This window comes from Cryptotermes secundus, unplaced genomic scaffold, assembly GCF_002891405.2.
Source record: "Cryptotermes secundus unplaced genomic scaffold, Csec_1.0 scaffold1230, whole genome shotgun sequence".
Classification (NCBI taxonomy): Eukaryota; Metazoa; Arthropoda; class Insecta; order Blattodea; family Kalotermitidae; genus Cryptotermes; species Cryptotermes secundus.
The window spans coordinates 575,343-598,416 of record NW_019743170.1 but is presented as its reverse complement, the minus strand read 5'-3'; the positions used below and the strand labels follow the sequence as shown (position 1 = coordinate 598,416).

The window sequence follows — 23,074 nt, the reverse complement described above, 5'->3', positions numbered from 1 at the left end:
AGTGTATTGATAAGATGTAAGTATTTAGGGCCATTGCAAGTTGACCTTACAGAACTAACTAATAGAGGTAGGTATGTAGCTGCGGGAAATGAACTGGGTCGTTTAGCATGAGACTTAGGGTAGCTGCTGGAATTCGTCAATAAACAAGGAATTGTTTCACTCTGATGCTAATTCACTTATATTGTTATGCAAATGACATTTATTAGTTTATTGTACATAAATGCTTAATAATTACAACTTCGTATTTGAACTAATAATCCACTTCACTGAATCTGTTTAGTGAACTAGGGCTCAGAGCATGCAAGGATCATGTCTGCACACTGCAGCACATTGAGAAGGAGTGAGAAGCTTAGAGATGGCTTGCACATTCCCACTTTGGGAATTAAAATATATTAATTTTTCCCGGTATGGGTTGATGCATGCCATTCCATCTCTCATAGGCAAGTTTGAATGAGGCAACTATGTCATAATGGCCCTTGTATAGTTCTCATCCGCAGGCAAATATAATGGGTTCTTCACCTGGCTCTTTCACTGACTCTTGCAGGTATGTCTAGTTTTCTGTACCTGAGCTAAATTTAATTATTGCTTTGTAAATAAGCATCAGAACTCCAGACTTCTTGGCGCTGCCAGAATACAGAAATTTCCACATAAACGCCATATTGCACGTCCAAGACACTGGAATATGATATTATAGACTTACAATAAAGTTGAATTAATATCACAATATAAAATTATGAATCTAAAGTAATTATAAATTAAGTTTTAGGTCATTTATAATCAGTCAGTTGAAAAGACCACTATTAATCAGAATCATTTTGTGTTTCTGAAAAGGTGCACATGTTATATAATGTTGGATGATGCTGTCAGAAGGAAAGTCTTGAGGGAGAGATTTATATGTGTGCTTTGCGTAAAACATCATTAGAGGTAGTCATACCTTGAATAGGCAACATCCTGTATGTTCAACAAGATCTCCAGTAACTTTGTAATGATGATGCAACAGTCTGGATCACCTACTATGATGGTGATGCACTCTCAAAGATGTTGCAGACACACAGTGTACCTGTGATATAACAAAAGTTGTAAGCCAGTTTTATTTATTAATAAATATGAAGTGTCTTGTGGTTTTACAAACTGATGTATATTTTCAGGATCATGAACATCGTTGTTTCTGTTCCTTTAGATTATTCCCATCTCCACTGTGTTTTGACTACTAAGCTTTAATATATTGTGAAAGCCTTATTTTGGAAGACTGGATGCTGCTTGTTTCTAATTTATTGTGACATATAGACCCATTGTTAAGCAGTGACTATGTAAAAAGCAACCGTTTATGGGTAGTTGCTTGATAAAACACGTTCCTATTGCTAGGCAGAAGTTTCTTAATAATGCAACAGTTGGACTACAGCATTTGAAATGGGGTGTCTCTACGTGGTTCATGCCCGAGATGTTATAAGCAAGTGACAAAATTGTAACAGAGTGAATACATAAGACAGGCATGATCTACTTTGAAAAGCCTGTACTGGCAGAGGATTTATATATATTTCACAAGGAAGAATTTTCGGTGACATGCTATATGTGTGATTCGTACGTTTGACGAAAGGCCAAGCGTGTCCATAAGAGACAGACCTATCCTCTCAACAGAGAGGGTGTTTCATAAGGACTATTACTGCAAGGGCCCAGTTGAAAAAGAATCTCAAGTCATTAGTCTCAAGATGCTTGACACCAAGGCAAACTGATAAGCAGTAAACCACCAATCGTAAAGTAACTTTGACTTTGACGTTAACACAGTGAGTTGTAAGGTAGTTCTGTATGGGAGGCTGTGAAGATAGAACCTCAGGGTGTGAAGCTGAAGAATCTCCATTGTTACAAGCCATTGCCAAGGAATGACTGCTGAAGGCTTAGCTGGTGCTGTAGTGATTGGTGAATTGTGGAGATCAACGATGGCACTGTAATTACTTGTAGTTCCAAGTTGTGTGTATGTGTAGTCAATAAATCCATTCACCAATCCAAACCTCATCTCTACTCACCCTAAATCATGACATTATCAAGGTTTTAGACTTGTCAGTTCTTCCTGCAGTCAGAATGTTCACAGGGCCCCTTGGTGGGAGATATATTTGGCTCTTCCATCTGAGCACTTCATTGATGTTTGGGAAGCCCTTGGATGATTGCACTCTATGAAAGGAGTTTTATGATAATCTTCCTGAGACTAAAGTGTGTAAGGCTGACAGTCTAACCACCATCCCTGAGCCAATTGTCTAGAAAATGTGGGACCCCATAAGCCTCCACAGCCTGTTACAGGGATAGCCTTATGTCCCCAACATACTTAACGTTTTTGTGGTTAATATATACTACTACTACTACTACTCGGTCTATTGTTCCAAGAAAAAGTTACAGAGAGTGAAATTTTATATACTTGAACATGAAGAAATACTGTACTGAAGGTTCCTTTACCTCATTAGAGAGTGACAGCAGTAGATGCGCAGAAGAAATTCTGTGGCTAGGCCAAGTTTTCCTCCTTTCCATGGCATCCCTTCTCCCCACTTCATTTAATCAGCCAGCAAGCAGTTTGGATTGAAGTGAGCACTCTTAACTGAAGTCTATCAAAATTAGTTCTGCACGTTAAAATTGAATCACATGTTTTGACCTTGCGTAAAACGAGGAGTACCTGTGCACTCTTTGGAAATGAAAGTTTATAGAAGCAGTAACTAAAATATTCTTAATTATACTGCCTGTTTGAGCAATTGGAGCCTAACATTAAGTGTAACTCATAGTAGATGTGGTGAAGTACCACAGTGTACATTCTTGAGGCAGACATGTATTTGATTTGAAATTAAAACTGACAGCGTGGTTAAAAGTACCAATGACAGCATCGGTCAAAGCCTGGGTGCTTTTAGAAACACTGAACGATTTCCATGTTTACCATAAGTAACGAGATTTCTCTTTCCCCTACATGAGTTGTATACAATCTGATAATTGTAGCATCCATCTTAAATGTGATTCTTTGGTCCATCCCTGTGCTCAGAAAACAAGGCTTTATGTGGTTGACACAATAGGACACTGGTATGAACGCTGATTCACTGTGTTCCTTCTCCACGGATCTTCAAAGATTGTGTCAGTTAGTGAAATGCTACATAATATTTATTTTGTTCCAGACATTACCTGATCAGCAACATTGTTACTTTATGACCGAGAGCAAAAACCTTGAAGGAATCTTGGTTTCAAACATCTCTTTCACACACCCAGCTCATGTTCCGCAGATCCTCATGTTGTTGCGGCAGCAGGCTCTATTCAATGTTCTTGTTTCGAGCTGTATCAGGCCAGCCAGCAAGCATGGTACGTTCTGATCTCTTTGTTATTTCATCAGGGTTGCAGATATTTTTATTGTCGTCGTAATTGTAGTATTGCTGTTGTTATTACCAAGTAATCTGGCTTAAACAGTTGCACTTCAGACTTGTATATTTCAGAGATGCCCATTTCCTGTTTGTGTTATCTGTGTGTCCTCCTTAAATATGATTTTGACATAAGTGATATTTGTCTCAGTCACACTCGTCACTGGTTGTCTGCTTCTTTGTATACCCTTCTCAGATTTTCACCATCTTTTGAATTATTATTATTTTAAATCTGGTGCATGTGATCAAGCAGTGTCCTGTAAAGTGTGTCATAGATGTTTGAGAAAATGGTTCTCATTTTGACCTGTTTTAATGATGAAGAAAGCAGTCTTCTGGGATGTGGCACCGTGTATATGTGGTGTTAACCAACGTTTCGGAGGAACGTATCGCCTCCATCTTCAGGGAAGAAGGAAAAATAGGAAAATAAGAAACATTACCAACAACAACAATTGATATTTATTCTTTATTACCACACAACCATTACATTAGGCAAAATCACATGTCAGACACCTTAAAATCAGTCTTGTTGTGGCATCATAGCTGCTTTCATTCTTGTTTGAGGTTCTTTCCATGTGTATTTTGTGTCATTAATTATAGTAGAAATTAAGTTGATATTATTGATTACATAATTGTATTTATTTATATAGAAACTTATGTAAGGAAATTATTAAATTGCCACATATTTTAGGGGTGTTGTGACTATTTGACAGGTTTTGGATTTATTGCACTTATATAGTCAACTCGTAACTACAAGTGATACAGCGCTATCACTGATCTACACATTTTACAGTTCCCCATTACACACGCACTAGGATTCTCAATCTTCACTAGTAGTATGCTGGCAGCAGATTTCAGAACAGTAATTACACCAGTCTCACTGTAACTGCAGCACACATGAAGTCTTCTTTTCATAGCCCAATTCCTTTCTTGCCATCTCTTCTCAATCCTTCAACTCTGATCTCAAGGAGATTCTAAATTCTTATTTTAGCTGGCCTGGAATCCTCGTTATATAGCCTCGGGCTAGATCCAGCAGAAAACACCATTTCCATCATTATCGCTCAACAATACCTTGATTGTTTACTGCATACTCTTACCAGTATGTGCAGTAGCCATGATTTTTAATGGAATGTGCAAATATTTCTTTTTATGCATAATTTTATGACATTTTTAGTATCTACACTGTAGCATCAGGTAGTAGGATGACTGATGAATTTGAAAACATTTGGAACAAAGTGGTTATGGCCTAACCAAGCTCCTGTTGCAGTATTTGCCTGTGCAGGGGCTGAGAAAAACCATGAAAATCCTCACTCTGGGTAGCTGACATCCTGGCCAAGATTGGGACTGAGCACATGCTGAACACAAGACTAGAGCATTATGACTAGACCGACCCACTCAATGATGCATGGTTTTGTGGTAGATTGTTTTGGGTGCAGTTTGAATCATGAATAGTTTTATCTCCTGGGATGTAATGCAGTGTAGTCTGTTGAAAGGCAACTGACATTTTTAGCAGAACATGTTGCCTCCTCCATCTTTAGAGTCAAAAAAATAAGCCAAGCATGAAACCAGCATGAATCAGGATGCAGGCTATGCAGGTTTCTTGCTTGGCTTATTCTTCGACCCTGAAGATGGAGGTGACGTTCTTCTGAAACATCAGTTAACTTTCACTGGACTGCATGGTGTTATATCCCAGAATATAGAACTCTTGAAAACCACTGCTGTGAGAACCTCAAGTCCTGTAATTTGAATCCCCATTACCACTTTTTTTTTTAATTACATGATTCAACTTTAATTTCTTAATTTGAATGTTATTTCATGTTTGAAGTTTTAGCAGAAGCAACAACAACAATAACAACAATAGTTTTGTTCTGATCTTTACAGCTGATCTGGAAAGTGTAGTAATGCTTGAGGTGACTGCTCTCTCATGGCAGCATCTCTCTGTTTCCTTTGAACATCCCCTAGAAGAGACCATGACAACAGCTGAGTTGGATCTGACTGATATTTCAAGCATCAAGTGTAAAGTGTATGGCGCCAGCAACGGGGAAAATGGATGTACGCCTGAGCATGCCAGTAAAGTATTACAGAGGTAATTCAGAATTTATCTATTGACTGGTAGAGTGGGCATATACAAATAAAGATGTCTGATATTTCATCTCTCAGTCCACTTTAACAGAAATTAATGAAATTTACTACTTACTTACTTACTTACTTACTTACTCACTCATGGAGCTGAGCCATTCTGGAGGAACCGCCAATTCTGCAGCTACTCAAGAATTTCCCAGCATTTTATGGAACCCGAAGGTTCATTACCGTGTTCACAAGAGCCCTCCACTGGTCCCTATCCTGAGCCAGATCTATCCAATCCATATCATCCCATCCTGTCTCTCTAAGATCCATTCTAATATTGTCCACCCACCTACACCTTGGTCTTCCCAGTGGTCTCTTTCCTTCTCTCTTTCCCACCAATATCCTATATGCATTCCTCTTATCCCTGAATCGTTCTACATGTCCTGCCCATCTCATCCTCCTTACGTTTATATTCTCATTATACTTGGCGAAGAGTACAAGTTATGAAGCTCCTTATTATGTAGTTTTCTCCATCCTCCTGTCACTTCATCTCTCTTCGGTCCAAATATTCCCCTCAATACCCTGTTCTCAAACACCCTCAGTCTATGTTCCTCCTTTAATGTCAGAGACCAAGTTTCACACCCATACAGAACCACAGGCAAAGTTATAGTTTTGTATATTCTAATTTTTATGTTTTTGGACAACAGGTGAGAAGACAAAAGTTTCTGGACTGAATGATAGCAAGCATTACCCGAGTTCAATCTCCTCTTAATTTCCTCCTGAATCAGATATCGATCTGTTATTGTTCCCAAATATGTGAACTGTGCCACATATTCAAAACATCTGTTTCCTATCTTTATGTCATGATTTTGCCCTGCATTTTGGTGATGAGACAGTAACATATACGAGGGGGTACCCAAAAGAAACCGAACTTATTTTTTTTTTTAACTTATTTATTCAAATTTTAAGCACAAACCTTCAATCCCCTTCAAAGTACTCTCCACTTACACTAATACACTTGTCTAGTCTTATTCCATTTTTCAAAACATTGTCTAAATTCATCTTTTGAGATGCTTGACAGCGCTTCCGTCGTTTTTTCCTTTCATGTCTCTTTTCATTCGAGGAAACAAAAAAAAGTCGCACGGGGCAAGGTCGGGTGAGTATGGAGGGTGAGGAACAGGGGTCATACCATTTTTGGTCAGGAATTGTCGTACAGACAGGGCTGTGTGAGCAGGGGCATTGTCATGATGGAAAAACCAGTCACCCGACTGCCACAAATCTGGCCGCTGAGCTCCAAGTCACTCCCGACAGCTCCACAATTTCTTCAATGGTCCGTCATCGATCTTCCTTGATGATTTCACGAATTTTTTCAACATTTTCATGTGTTCGGGCCGTGGAAGGACGACCAGAACGAGGTTTGTCATCAATTGACATTTCACCATTTTTGAAACGGGAAAACCACTCAAACACTTGAGTTTTCCCCATAGCATCATCCTTGTACGCCGTTTTTAACATTTCAAGAGTTTCTGTTCCACTTTTCCTGAGCAAAAAGCAGAATTTCACCGCCGCACGCTGTTCACGAAAATCAGCCATTGCAAGAACGATGATCACACAAAACAGTTGTCACTATAAACTCTGCCGAAACTAGTCCTTACCTTCTGAAGCAACGGTAGTCGGCTTATCGACTCAGGAATGTTAGCTCTATGCGCTCATAGCGGCAAAACACGGTACTACAAAAGCTCTGCCCACAAAAAAATTAGTTCGGTTAGTTTTCTCTGTGTTTACTTCTAGACCAGCCTCCTTACTTGTGTCAATTAAAGTGTTTTTCTTTATGGTATCTACATTGTCACCCAGTAGATTCACATCATCGGCGTAGACCAACAGCTGATGTGTCCCATTTAATTTCAGTCCCACCTGGTTTCCCTGGACCTTCCTAATTGCATATTCTAAGGCAAAGTTGAAAAAGAGTGGCGATAAAGCATCTCCTTGTTTTAGACCATTCTGGATAGGACAAATGTTTACCTACACGGACCTTACTATATGTTTCGTTTAAACACATTTTAATCAACCTAACTAGTTTCATGGGTATCCCAAACTCTATTAGAATATTGTACAATACATCCCTCATAACTGAATCATACGCTTTCTTGAAGTCTATGAATAGCTGATGTGCTGTCTCATCGTACTCCCATTTTTTCTCCAATATCTGACAAATGCAAAAGATCTGATCTGTAGTTGATCTGTTACGTCGAAACCCAAACTGATGATCCCCAATAATTTCATCTATATATGGACTTAACCTTGAAAGAAGAATATTGGACAACATTTTATATTTACTACTAATGTGTATTTAATGAACCCCTATAAATTGATCATTTATGCCTTTGAAAATTAACATGTAAGGAATGTCCAACAGAACGAGTAATTACAGATGAATCTTCCATTTCTCCACATAATTGTCACAGCAATTGAGATGTTTGTCCCAGTGATACACGGCATGTTCGATTCTAGCAGAGAAGAAGTTTAGGCCACATGTTTACTTCTCCAAGTGCTATAGTGTTGCGCAGCAATGATGTGCATTCCAAAATCCTGTCGACAACAACTTCCCGACAGACTGTTGTGGAATGTCTTGCCCATCCACCAGTAAGCTTAGACGTTTCTCTTAGTGATTTCTGTTTCTGTGACTCTTGGAGGAAGCCCTTCAAAGGAAAATGCGTCTGACATTATGAGATGAAAGCTGGGGTGCACCAGTGGGTGTAAACACTTAGCTGTATGGGAATCAAATGGTGTACTGCTGAGATAAATGCCTCAGTTTGTCTGATGATTGTATGGGGTAATGCTGAGTTTATCCATTATTCCATGTTGTTTTGGTTGTTTGTGTTGAAATAATATATACAAGTATGATATGCCCTTATATGATGCTTGTTGAGAAACCTGGAGGTTTTATTGGCAGATTGAAAATGGCAGAGGAAGTGATGTTTGGAAACTGTGCATCAACAACAGCTTTTAGTTTTTGATCTCAGTTATACAGGTTGTGTACTTATTAGATTAGAACTGTACTTAATTTATTGAAATATGTGTGATCTGTAAGCTTGTATACTTCGTTAATGCATGTGTTTATTGCACTTTCAGAAGCATGGTTGAATGCAGGCAGGCTGAGACATGCCTTGGTCAATCATGCTTGATGTTGAAGTTTATTTTTCCTTAGTCAGTGTCTCTTCCTTTGGTTTCTGAAAACATTTGTACTGCAAGCAAAGGAACATATTTCAGATTTTAATTGGGAAGTGTGTAATAAAGGGATATGAGACATTTCAGTTTTCCAGTATAGAGCTTTTAAATCTTGAAGAGATGTATATCGATCTTAATTATCTGGAAATAGCAAATTCTAATTTCCTTATCTTTGTGAAGAGGGTTAAGGAATTCCAGACATTTAATTTTGATAAGAAACTTAGTATTACTGCTTTACATGAAGGCTTAAACAAATTGTTTTTAAATTTTTATTAAATTAAGAAAAGTTGTTTTAGGTGAAAGAGACTTTACTGATATCCATACTTTATACTACAGCATACTCTCAATTATCCATGCCAGCAAAGGTAAAAAAGATACATGAATAATCATGAAATGCAGATAATCCAAGATATTTTATGGACAGATTTGAACATAACGTGTTTCATATTTCTCTACAACTTTTGATGAAACATTTTTCATTTGTATACATGCATAGTGAGTTTTACTCGAGACATGTGCAGAAACTCATGTAGGTCTTCATGTAGAGTGGCCCTTAAAATTGTTTGAGCAAAATTAAAATTGAAATGGCTGTGTAATTTTTCTTAAAATTCTGCAGAATCAAATATCATGAAAATCAATCGGGCAGTTTTTGAGTTGTTTCATGTTTACAGACAGACAGACAGCACTCTACAGGGTTGCAAATACCACTAGCAATGTGCACGGGTAAGCTGTAAACTGCATGACCTGCACATGAACTGTTAGGAATATAAACTATTTTAACTTTTTTTCATATGACAAGCCATTTTTAATTGATATTAAAGTGCGTGATATTCCTGAACTGCTGTCATGTCCTTTCTGAAATAGTCTGTCCTGAATTAAATATTTATTGTCTGGAAGTTTATCTGTGTATTGCAACTTCTTTACTGTGTGTACAGATATGTCACATATGTTTTCAAGTTACTGTGTTTGGCAGTGGGTGAAGCCTATAAGAGCAGATTATGCAGAGGTGGAGGCTCCATGCCAAGTTATCATGAAATCCAAGTGTTTTGTCTTGATGATTTTTGTGAGGCTTGTTCAAATGAAACCTGTTTTGGGATTATTCTGAATGAAGGAGCAGAGTAGATGAGGCAAACATCCTATTGGCGTGTCAGCCGATGAATCCCTACCACAAAGAACTCTGGAATCACTACACTGTTATGACCCTGTAGCTTCATGTGGCTTGAATCATCAGACAACTGTTGCTGGTGTTGAAGGACCGTGACATCATCATCAAAACACAGCAGTACTGTGGACCTCGTTGAGAGAAAGTGTCCTGGCATGCTTATGGTGACTGTTATCATGTTGCACAGTGCTGCTATCTCCATGAGGCTCACTCTGTCCAGCGGGACTCCGTGGATGTGAAGGTGTTGGACCGTTTCCCATACAGCCTGGATGTACCACCTTGTCACTTCACCATGCATTCAGCCTCCTCAGAAGAATGCTGGAGGGCCAGAGAAATATGCAAGGCTGTGGTGGTACAGTCATTTCAGCAGTAGTCCAGGGGGTTTGTTGTGAGAGGATCCTTTAGCTGGTGTGTTGTTCGGATGTCTGCTTCAGTGCCCATAGGAACAGTTATTAATGGCCTCTACACTTCTGTGCAAAGCAGTCCCCCAGATGGGTTTCACTTGATCAGCCATGTTTGGGATTCTTTGAAGTGAAGCCATTATGTGGAGGGCTTTTGTGAAAGACAGATACATTTTACAGACAGTTTTTACTTTTTTAAAGATAAAATTGGACATTTTAGGTTATGTGATGGAAAATTATACGTAGCATTTGATCGTTGTTGCAGATGTTGGTCGATACCGGTAACCATGAGGTCGTTGATCCGATTGTGGCAGAGTCAGAATCTTCGTTCAAATGGTCTTGCAGCCGGTGGTAACCTCAGTCTTCCCCCAGGTAGTGACCCTGGACGTGGTCATGGTGGTTCTAATGGGAGCCATTCCATGCCACCAGATTTTGATGTGAGCCACATTAAAACTGAACCTGATGGTGGCAGCTTGCCTCACAGTCAGTCACTAAGTGGTTCAGGAAGTCGTCAAGGATTTGGCCCTGACATGCCAGATACAGGTGTCAGTTTCCAGAGTCCAGGAAATCCAATGGACAGTTCTGTATCAAATACATTTCAGTTTGGTGCTTTACTATCTGGCCAGGGATCAGGTGGAAAAGGGCCTGTTTTGCTAAACATGCTTAGTGAACAGACATCGAACTCCAAAAAGCAACGAAAACGAACTAACAAAGACGGGATGTGGCGAAGTCCTAAACGGAAGCAAAGTGAAGAATGTGAGATTGTTTTAGAGACCTCAAGCAGTGACTCAACTCCTTTGGGAACTCCGACTTCAAGGGATGCCCCCATGGAAACCAGTTTGGACTGTGAGGAGGAAAAAACAGGTTCAGATTTTGGCGAAGAAGAAATCATGCCAGTTCAAGAAGTTGAGGAGATAATAGTTCGGAAAGCAAGGAAAGAAAAGAAAACTTCTCCCCCAACAATAATTCTTGATTTGGCTGAAAGCAAAAGTCTTGTGGCTCCATCAGTGAGCATAACTCCAATCACCTCATCCAGTTCCAATTTTAATTCTGTTTTAACAGGTATGGGACTTGAACGGAGACCTGGCATTGAAATAATCCCCATTGTTTCCACTCCAGCCACATCTCTTCATACCTCCATCACAATAACCCCAATTTCCTCCAAAGTTGTTGCAGCAGATGACCGTAATAACAGAGACAGGAAGGGTGGGAAGAGTCGAACTGAAGACAAAATGAGACCTGACAAGAAACGAAATAAACGGAAACGTGAAGACAGTCCCAGTGGTTGTAGTGGAGGCTCTGGTATTGCGATGGGTCCCCCAGACAAACTTCCTCCTAAACAAGATCCATTATCAAAACCTGTGTCTGTGAGCATAAAGCCTACTGAATCACCTCCTCTAACATCTGTTCGCCCTTCATCACCAGCTAGTGCACTACGGAAGGTCACTTCCTCCCCAACACATCTGAATATCTCCATGACGAAATCCGGCTCCAGCAAACCATCAACTTCACATCAGAGTCCCAAACATTCTCCAGGCTACACGAGTAGCCCCAAACATCATGGGACCTCATCTCCTAAGCAGCAATCGTCTGGAGGGTCCGGGAAGCCAAGTATGTCTGCACTCAAATCTGCAGCGAATTCCCCATCAACTGCAGGGAAGAGTGGCTCAGATGTGGCCAAAGTAAAGTCTTCGTCCAGCAAGGATAAGGATCGCAAAGTATCCAGTTCTTTTAGTGGAGGCAGCTCTGGCTCTGGGTCAAGTCCTAAGTTGAAATCATCTAGTGTGAAATTGAAACAGTTGGATATGACAAGTGGAAGTGGTGATGGTAGTACAGGGTCTCAGGGTGGTGCAGGGACACCCCCCTCAGTAACCATAGATGGGAGCAAATCATTGTCTGCAGTGCCTCAGGCACGGAATCGGAAGGGCTCACTTTCAGCAGTGATAGATAAACTTAAATCAGCTCAACATCAGGGACCTGAACCAGGTGAGGTAGTAAAAGAGGGTCGAGGTAGTGGTACCAACCCAAGCACTAAAATACCAGGAGACACATCTGGTAGTACTGTGAGCAGTAGTAGCAAGAATCCTGGAGAATATATGGTGAAACCAAGCTCCGAAGGCATAAAGATCACGATCAACAAAACACGAACCAAAGACTCTAAATCTGGTGTTGTAAAAACTTCATCATCTAGCACTGGTTCTGGATCACCCAAGACTCACACGGGTCTGAAGCCAGGAGTGAACAGTGGACCGGCTTCAAAGAAACCACACCAGATGCTGCAGCAGAAGTCTGCCAGTGGCAACAGTAGCAGCAGTGGAATATCCAGTTCTAGTAGTAAGGCAGGCAGTAGTAGTGCCAGCGGCAACCCTTCTTCTAAAATCCCATCCTCCACAAAATCCAGTAGTTCTCCTGTATCCGGCATTCTGTCTAAGTCTACTTCAAAATCCAGTGGGTCACCTAAAATGAGTAGTTTGGCTGATGCCAGTAGACGGGACAATAAACCAAGACCTCCAAAGACTAGCAGTGATCGTGACAAGTCGGTGTTCTCGAAGGGTGCTGATGCTAGGAAGTCTAGCCCAGTTGGTATGAGGGATGAGTTAGAAAGTGAGAGACCTTTGAAACTTGTTACAGCTCATGCTAAAATGGAACCATCCTTACCACCACAGCTTATGGTTGAAGGTATGATAAAATCGTTAGATACAAAATTTCAGATACCAAAACTGTCTGCACGAAGTGGCAACCTTAATGAAGGAGATTCAAAGAAACAGTCCTCAGATAAAACTGCAATTGGAGGTACAGAATCCAGCAGTAGGATGGATTCTGGAGCCAGACCTTTAGATCTGGTAGGGAAAGCAGATGCCTCAAATGCTTCAGCGAAATTTCAGTCGCTTTCCAAAACAACAGATGATTTGAAAGGCTCCAAGATACCAGCAGTAGTATCTGTCACACCTCAAATAGCAATATCGAGTCTTACAACACAGGCATTAAAACAACCCACTACTACGTTCCCATCTGTTAGTTCCAAATTACAAGATATAAGTATTGACACTGGTCCACAAATTTCAACTCCTACTTCTGTTGCCATAGTTACAAGCTTACCTTCCAGCAGTTCAGAGCCTTCATCCAGAGAATCAGTTGAAATATCCCGAATGAAGCCTGATCTATCCCGTAGTGCACAGATATCAGGGAATAATGCAAAGGAAGAAACAACAATTCAAGCTACTGGAAAGCTTGAGAATCCTGCAAAGTCATATTCTGCTAATAATAATAATGACCCTTCAGTTCTTTCTGCATTACACCCAAACAAATCTCTGGACTCCTCCCAGAATAAGTTCACTTCCTCATCATCTCAGAAGCAAGCAGAAGATTCCAAGAAACTTGTCAACTTAAGTGATATTTCAAGCAAGTCAACAGGTCTGAATAAGATGACACCAACGCCTACTACCTCGCAAGAAGCCGCTGAAATACTCCTGGACATGTCAGCATCTACATCTCTGCCAAATAAACCTCTTCCTGCAGATCCACAGCCTGGCAAACTGGCAACTGTACCAGAGCGTGCTGTGGCTGTATCAGCTCCAAGCCGTAGAAACACGCCTCCTCCCCCACTGCCTCCACCACAACCCTCTGTCCAGGTACATATAGTGCAGTCACCTGCTGCCACTCCCACCACTGCTTCTCCTATGGTGATTACTTCACCCCACTCTGCTTCACCCTGCAGCATAGATGATGAACTCATGGATGAAGCTCTTGTTGGAATGGGCAAGTAAAATGTACAGATAAAGATTACTGTCATTTGGAGTATGATGCTGTCTAGCCTGGTACATCACTGCTCTGCATTTTGGAGGAGCATACTGCTTCCATCTTCCAGGTAGAATAGCAAAGTGAGTGTAGAAAGAATGACAGTCCTCTGCATCTGTACTTCACTGTCCACACTTGGCTTACTCTTCTACCCTGAAGATGGAGGCAGCAGGTTCCTCCATAACGTTGGGTAATGATGTACCAGACTAGACAGCATCACATTCCAAAAGACCGGAGTCTTCATGTTCACTGCCATGAGGACCTTGTATCTCATGTGTATATAAAATGCTGTATTTGTGCATATATAAAGACTGGTTTTACACTTTATTTTATTAGTGTGTCTGTAATAAATATATGTATATATATATATTATGTTTCACAACTTGTATCATCAACCAAATAATTATGGAAATTGCAATATTTTAGAATACCAATATATATAGATATATATATATAAATATGAACATGCATACTTAAAAATGGTTCCCATGAATCATGCTGTGATCAAAAATGGAGATATTATTTTCATATATCATAGACTGAAGCTTGGCCTTCTTTTAAGACTTGGCTGATGGCATCAGGGTGGTGATGATGTTTCCAATGGAATTGGTTTTTATTTGCACAGGAAACTGCCATGAAACATTAAACTGTGAGGAAATGTGTCAGGCTGTAAAGCGATAAGATGTTTTGTATGGAACGTGTATTATAAATGGAATTGCCTTGGACTTTCTTCAGATTGTGAAGAAATCCCAACTTCTGAAACTTGCCATATTTGCTCATACAGTGACAAGATGCTAAGTCAGAATTATGGAAATGCTGCAGATGTTGACTGTTCATGAGGGTGATTAACTAAGTTGTAGTTAATCCTGAAATCTCTTCTTATTTTTTGTAAGTTTTGCAGCAAAACTCGTTTGTCACCCAAGCTGCATATTTATGCTGGAATGAACTCGCATCTTGACACTTACTTACATTACAGATGGTATAGAAAATGGAGGTGCTGGGATACCTTAGTACACTGGTGAAGTTGTCTACTGAATGTTTGGAGTTCAGTTCTTAGTAGGAGTGGAGATTTTTCTTTTTGCCATCACCTCCAAACTGGCTGAAACACACCCAGCCTCCTGGCCAATGGGTACATGACAAGGGCTCTTTCCCCAGGGGCAAAAAAGAAAACTGATCTCTGTCTACTGCCAAGGTTAAAAATACGTGGAATTTACATCCACTTCCCTACATGTCTTCAGGATGTGGTGCCTAAGTAAGCACAGGGACTAATTATTAGTAGATAGAAGCATTCTACTTTATCCCTAATAAATCTGTAATTTTTATGTATTTGGACTGTTTTATATAATTGATCTGTAATTATTCTCTATGATAATCCACAACATACTTTGGATCTAAATGACTTATCATGAGTGACTGGCCAGAGTGTGAAGAAGTGTCTGAAAAAGGAACTTCATGAATGGAGAATACAATTATGTTGTGTAGAAGAAAGTGAAAATAAATAAATGATGGCTTTGCACCTGATTAATTTGTTGCTAATATACAATGCATAAGAAATGGATATCCACTTGATCTTTTATTTCTCATTAACCTTTACCATCCAGGAATAGGGGATTTTAAAACCCAGAATACCACAGAGTTAGCAGGTGGATTTTAACTTGATGGTAAGGCCACGCCATACCTCAAGCAGTTAGTTGCTGGCTTCCCACCATGGCAGCCCGGGTTCGATCCCGGGTCTGGTCAAGTGGGATTTGTGGTGGACAAAGTGGCGCTGGGGCAGGTTTTCTCCAAGTACTTCGGTTTCCCATGCTAATCTTCATTCCACCAATTGCTCCACAATCAATTTGATTTTGCATCTTTTTTGTGTTATATACCAGTGATGGTCTTATACAATCATGCAGACATATTCTGCATATTTAACATGTTATGGCCACAAGGTTATCTATCACCAGGTTGGTCAATACATTGAAATTTCCATTGCCTACTCATTACTGCAGGTTGAAACTCACAAGGATACCCTTGTGATGCATATAAATTATTGTCTTAATATTAATACTAATACTGTTGTCAGCAACAGTTCTACATATATTTGAAATAAATTGGTTAAAATTAAACTTAAAGTATGTATGTTAATTTCGATTTTCTACATATTTTCTGTGTGCCAACTGTGTAGTAAATTACAAGATTTATTTCATCCACATTCTTTTTTGAATCATCACTATTTATGTAATGTGGAACGAGTCTACTTATTTGTTTAGTGGTGTTTCTATTTTATTTTTATTATTCTAAAAACTCTATTTCTGTGTGGATTGCCATGTTTAGTCTGGCCAATGGGTTTGGCTGGTTTGTTCTTGGATATAGCTACTTCTCCATAATAAGTTGTTATATAATTATTTTCACTGGCATTGCATGGTATCTTGGAAATAACTGATATGCATGAGGGAAATAAGAAATGAATAGACCATTTTGACTGGAAAATCTGTAGGGAAGGTATTACTTGAGTGACCTAAGTGCAGATGAGAGGATAACAGATTGGATTATGCGGAAAGACATGTAATGGATTCAACTGGGTCTCGTCAGAATCCAGTAGCAGACTTTTGTGAAAACTGTAGATTGCCATAAAAGCAAAGGTTCTCTTGACCGTAAATTTAAATTCTTCACGGACTACCTGGGCCATGGAGATTATTAATATCAAATAGCATGACTTGTTAAAACAAAGCTGAATGACATCCTGTCACATAACAACAATACCCAATCATACCCCAGCTGTGTGTTGAGAATCTAGTAATGTAAAAATGTTCAAGTTCGTAATAGTGATCTATATTTATTTGTTTTTGTTTTGTATTATAATAAAAGTTCTTCTCATCCAATATGGCTGTTAAGTGATCTGTAAGCATGACACAAAGAAAATCAACAGGTTATGGGCCCAGATTTGTTGTTTTTTTTTAAAGGAAGGAAGGAAAGAAAATAAAAAAGGAGAAGATAGAAGAAGAATAACGAAAAATGGCAACCACAGAGATAGAAGAGATGATGCATCTGCCAAAAGTGAAGGACACCGACTCATTTCCATTGTGGGATTTTGAAATCAAGATTCTGATGCGTGCAAAAGAACTGATCAACGTTGTTGATGGCAGCGACCTGTTAAGTGACCAAGGAAGAGATGAAGAAAATATAAGGAAATGGAAGATACAAGATGCAAAGTGCCAATACTACAGTATAGTGAGAACGATAGAGAAACACATGAAAATCCACATTGTGACATGCACAACCACAAAAGAAATGTACGACACCTTGAAGCAAATTTATCAGCGAGACACCTCTCAACAGAAGTGCCTTCTGCTGCAAGACTTCTACAACTTCAAGTATGACAAAACTAAGGATATGATGACAAATATAAGCCATGTGCAGAACACTGCCTTCAAGCTTCATCAACTGAACCAAAACGTTGATGAAAACATGATCATGACAAAAATAACGATTCTACCAGAAGACTACAAACACTTCAGCACCGCTTGGGACTCAACGGTGACCGTGGACAGAACCCTTGACAACCTAGTGGCCAGATTGATGTTAGAAGAAATGAAGTACAAGATGATGGCTAAAGAAGAGGAAAACATAGCTTTTGAGACAGTAACTAAAACCAAAAGTAAAACCCCTTTCAAGTGTTTCAATTGTAATCAAATAGGTCATGCCCAGATTAACTGCCCCAACAAAGGTAAGAGAAATTGCTCTATCTGTAAAAGGAATAATCACTCTGAAAAGGACTGTTACTTTAGAAATAAGGACGATGATACAAGAAAACCATGTACACTATGTAAGAAAACGATCCATGCTGAAAAGGACTGTTATTTTAAAGATAGGAATAAAAGAAACAAGGTCAATTTTCTAGCTGAAGCAGCAGAAACTCACGTGAGTGATGCAGGTGCAAAAGACAAAATGTATGTGGTGGACAGTGGTAGCACATGTCATGACAAATGTGAAGACTGATTTGATACATACTAAGCAGTATACTCAGTGTATAAAGGTAGCAAAGAAAAATCAAAGTATGACTGCAAAAGAAATAGGCATTTGGAATTTAAAGAGTGTAGTTTGAAAAACGTTTCATATGTTCCAGAACTCAGCAAAAACCTGCTGTCAGTGCACTGTATTACAGAAAATGATGGAGAAGTGTTGTTTACAAAAGAGAAAGTCTAGATATTCAAGGACAAAAATGCTGTAATCGAAGGAAAAAAAGAATGAAAATGGATTGTTTGTAATTAGCTTTAGCACGAGGAATGAAGCTATGATGACTCAGCAAGATATAAGTGTAGAGTGGCATAGAAAGCTAGATCACATAAGTTATGTGAATCTTAGGAAACTACAAGAGGTATGCCAAGGGATACCAGGAAGTGTGAGCAAGTGTAAAAATTTTGATACATGTTCAGTTTGTATGCAGGCCAAACAAGTGAGACTCCCATTTGATACAGAAAGAAGTAGGGCTGGAAAGCCATTAGAGATAATTCATAGTGACGTGTGTGGATGACTATACACATTTTTGTAAGATATACCTGTTAGAAAATAAGAGTGAAGTGTATACCTTTTTGAAGGAATATGTAAATGAAGTTGAGTGTCACTTCAATAAAAGAGTGAGAAGAATAAGATGCGACAATGGAGGAGAATATAAGAACAACGCCTTGAGAGAATGGTGTAAGAACAAGGGGATTGTAATGGAATTTACTACACCATATTCACCACAGCTAAACGGCACTGCTGAAAGGACGAACCGTACAATTGTGGAAAAGGCAAGAGCATTGATTTTTGACTCAGGTTTAAGTAAGAGAATGTGGGGTGAAACTGTACTCACTTCTGCACATCTGCTAAGCAGAAGTCCAACAGTGACAGTGAATGGAATGCCAGCAGAAAATTTGTATGGTAAAAGACCAGATATCACTGGATTGAAGATTTTTGGTTCAGAAGTGTACATTAAAATTCTTGGACCATTGAAAAAGTTGGACAGTCGTAGCAAAAAAGGAATATTTGTTGGATACAACACAAATGGCTACAGAATATGGGATCCAAATACTGAAAGGACCTAGTCTCCAGAGATGTGACATTCACAAGTCAACCTATGACAACAAATAAACAAAAGGAAATGGAAAGAGTGACGGATCCAGAAGACAAGCCAGATACTCCAAATCAGGAAGATAGCGAAATGCAGCAAGAACCTGAAACTGACAATAGTGAAGAAGAACCAACAGATACTGAAGAGGATGAAGAAAATGAAAATGCTGACCACAAGGATAATGGAAAGAGAAACAGTGGACAAAACGAACATGGATATGCATTGAGACCAAGAAGAAACATTCAAATGCACCCAAAGTACCGAGACTATCACACAGAGAGTCAAAAGGAGGGTATGCTCACCTATACATATGGCGAGTGCATGGAGAGTGAAGACAGCGAGAAGTGGAAGAAAGCCATTAAAGAGGAAAATGATTCGCTCTACCAAAACAAAACTTCGATATATGTAAACAGAGAGAAAGCAGTGGGCAAGAAAATTCTGACCAGTAAATGGGTTTTCAAAATAAAGGATGATGAAAAACACAAAGCCAGACTGGTTGTGAGAGGATGCCAACAAAAGGAAGGGGAAATAGATGTCAAGGATACCTTAAGCCCAGTTGTTGACATGAATTCTCTTAGAGTACTGTTTGCCATAGCAGCACGTAAGAATATGAACATGCAGACCTTTGATGTGAAGACTGCCTTCCTGTATGGAGACCTTGAGGAGGAAAACTACATGGAGATACCAGAAGGATACAAGAACACTGGCAAGATATGTCTCCTGAAAAAGACATTATATGGCCTAAGACAAGCACCATCGCAATGGAACAAGAAGTTGACAACTTTCCTGAAAGAAGAAATCTGACCAATGCATTTTTAAGAATGATGCCAATAGTTTGTTCATGGCCATTCATGTGGATGATGGGATAATCATGGGAGAGGATGAAAGACAAACAGAGGAAATTTTGCTGAAACTGGAAAATCAATTCCAGATAACAAAGACCACAAATCCAAAAGTCTATTTAGGAATACAAATTGAGAGGCAACCAGATGGGATACATATCTCTCAAACCAACTATGCAAGCCAAGTGTTGGAAAAATACAACATGCAAGAAAGTCGAGAAATGAAAACACCCATGGCCATGACCACACCAACAAATGACAAAGGAGAAAATGAGAAAAATGACATAAGATTTCCTTACAGAGAAGCTGTAGGAAGCCTGCTATATATGACTTCTAAAACCAGGCCCGATATGGCATTCGCCGTAAATGTGGTAAGTCGAACCTTAGAAAATCCTGACAAAATAGCTGTTCAGAATGTGAAAAGGACCCCTAGGTACGTGAAAGGTACACGAGATTCAGGAATAGAATATACCTCATCTGACTCCAAAACTGTGAAACTGGAAGCATTTAGTGATGCTGATTGTGCAGGGGATGTAAAGGATAGGAAGAGCATAACGGGATATGTAATTATCATGGTGCTCTCAGAAACAGAGTATTGTTACATTATCAACCACAGAGGCCGAATATATTGCAGCAGCTGAGTGCTGTAAAGAATTGAAATATCTAAAGACGTTGATAGAGGAGTTAACAGGAAAAAGGGTGGAAGCTGAACTGTGTGCCGACAATCAGAGTGCAATCAAGCTAATAGAATCTGGACAAGTAATGCGTAGGAGTAAGCACATAGACATTAGGTATCATTACATAAGTGAACAACTGAAAGAGAAACTGTTCTCAATCAAATATTTTAACACTAAAACTCAGGTGGCAGACATTTTAACAAAACCGCTATCACCAGAGAAATTTACCAAGTTTAGAGACATTATACTTAAGAAAAAATAAGTCTGATTGTGATAAGACAAAATTTTAATTACATGTATTAATTTTGTAATCTGAAGACCAAAATTACTAAGTGTTATTCAATTTAACTTTGTAAAACAACTAATAATGTTGACAAGATTTTGAAATTAAGGAGGAAAATGAGAAATGTGTTTGTAACATTTTGAAATTAAGGAGGAACGTTGAGAATCTAGTAATGTAATAATGTTCAAGTTGGTAATAGTGATCTAAATTCATTTGTTTTTGTTTTGCATTATAATAAAAGTTCTTCTCATCCAATATGGCTGTTAAGTGATCTGTAAGCATGACACAATGAAAATCAACACTGTTCACTTCTACACCCCTTGGTCACACAATCACAATGACCACAATTATGAAAGTTTGTGGTGTGATTTGCGGTTATACTCGGAAGTTCAAGTAGTAGTAGTGGAGGAGGAGGACCCAGTTATAGTAGTGATAATTCAGAGGCATATTCGGGAGATGCTCGGTTCTAATTTCGGAAATGATGAAAAATTACGCAGATCTTCCCCATCTTCCCCAACCAACCCGGGAGTGGCTGTTTTGAAGTTATTAGGTTTTAAATATCGTACGCACTTTGGGCGATCGCAATGCGGTAACACAGGCCAACATGCAATCTCGATTTTGAAGCTTATCGCTTAGTATCCAGCATTCAGTTTTAACATTCGTGTCTGAAAATGGCCTCCTAAGCTGAAAAATTAATATAATTTGTAAAATTGCATACATTTTTACGTGATTTAATAAATCAGGAGTACAGAAACATAAAAAAGGATACAATATGGGATAATACGGTACTAGAACTGCAAGAAGGTAAGTAAATATATTTTTTTTCCAATTTTATTTTATGACATAAAATTAACATGATTATAAGAACTACGATCTTATTTTCAAATTATCAATTTCCCATTATACAGAAGTGTGATACCATAAATGTTTAAACTACATTAACAGCAAAGGCGCTTCATCCTTGTCGGACGAAGAATATATTTTTAATAGATTCTGAGCAAACATAATGTCGAGTACGTACAGAAGAAAATATGCCGATAAGTGAACAAGAAGCTTCAACTGCGTTCACGAACTTCACGAAATAACACAGGGAAAGTTCTGACATTCGTTTTCTTTCCCTTTCGTTCGAAGAGATTATGTCAACATTTAGAGGGTCTGAAGGAAGTTGTCTTCTGGGTTTAGGCACCGTGTATTCTTCGTTTTGGCCGACGTTTCGGAGGAACGTAGCGTCTCCATCTTCAGAGCAGTTCAATAGCTGCGGAGAGTAGTAGCTGTGGTGATAGGATGTGGAAGGTGCTGCTTATATACGAAGTAGGCAGGGGGGGTGGTTAGGGAGAACGGACCAATGGGAGCAGTGGAGAGCGATTAAGGCCATATATGGTGTGTGACTAAGGGCGAGGGGGAACGGCCAGTGAGTACAGGAAACTTCAGGTCAATAGCACTAGGAAGTGCGGTAGTCAAGAAAAACCGGTAGGTTTTCCTAGTGCTATTGACCTGAAGTTTCCTGTACTCACTGGCCGTTCCCCCTCACCCTTAGTCACACACCATATATGGCCTTAATCGCTCTCCACTGCTCCCATTGGTCCGTTCTCCCTAACCACCCCCCCTGCCTACTTCGTATATAAGCAGCACCTTCCACATTCTATCACCACAGCTACTACTCTCCGCAGCTATTGAACTGCTCTGAAGATGGAGGCGCTACGTTCCTCCGAAACGTCGGCCAAAACGAAGAATACACGGTGCCTAAACCCAGAAGACAACTTCCTTCATTGTCATCGCCGTGAAAACCTCAAAACTTATTTAGAGGGTCTGTTTGGGAAAGTCTTCTCCGATTTTTAAGTTTCCAACTTTATTTCCGTCACTCGATCCCATTCCAGACTTGAGGTTTTCATGACGGCTGGTATTAATTATTGAATCGCGCACCTACTGTACCTGCTGAAACATGAAGAATCCTACATTTCGGATGAATTTACCTCCCGTTTCTTCTGGGTTCTGGATTGATACTGATCGTCTAGCTTCTCGACCGTTCTCGACGTTCTCGACCTTCTCGACAGAGTACATCTTTGTAGAAAACCATGCATTCCAAGGTTCCTATGGCATAGCGTAAATAACATCCTAACCACGGATCTCTATGC

At 39.4% G+C, this 23,074-nt stretch overlaps 1 protein-coding gene and 1 long non-coding RNA gene across 2 annotated transcripts in view; one reads left to right on the top strand and one right to left on the bottom strand.

Moving 5' to 3' along the window:
- Positions 1-15,597, top strand: part of LOC111874016 (mediator of RNA polymerase II transcription subunit 1) — a 32,644-nt gene extending 17,047 nt beyond the window's left edge. The window contains exons 8-10 of the mRNA XM_023869127.2: positions 3,150-3,330; positions 5,265-5,469; positions 10,507-15,597. Of these exons, the coding sequence (XP_023724895.1) occupies positions 3,150-3,330; positions 5,265-5,469; positions 10,507-14,008 (3,888 nt within the window). The 3' untranslated portion in view covers positions 14,009-15,597. The remainder of the gene's footprint in view (positions 1-3,149; positions 3,331-5,264; positions 5,470-10,506) is intronic.
- LOC117283052 lies at positions 128-23,051 on the bottom strand. The gene is made up of 3 exons (XR_004514058.1): positions 22,872-23,051; positions 935-1,060; positions 128-675 (listed from the first exon to the last, which is right to left on the bottom strand). It is a non-coding gene; the product is annotated as an uncharacterized LOC117283052 (long non-coding RNA).
- Positions 23,052-23,074: the final 23 nt, after the last annotated feature.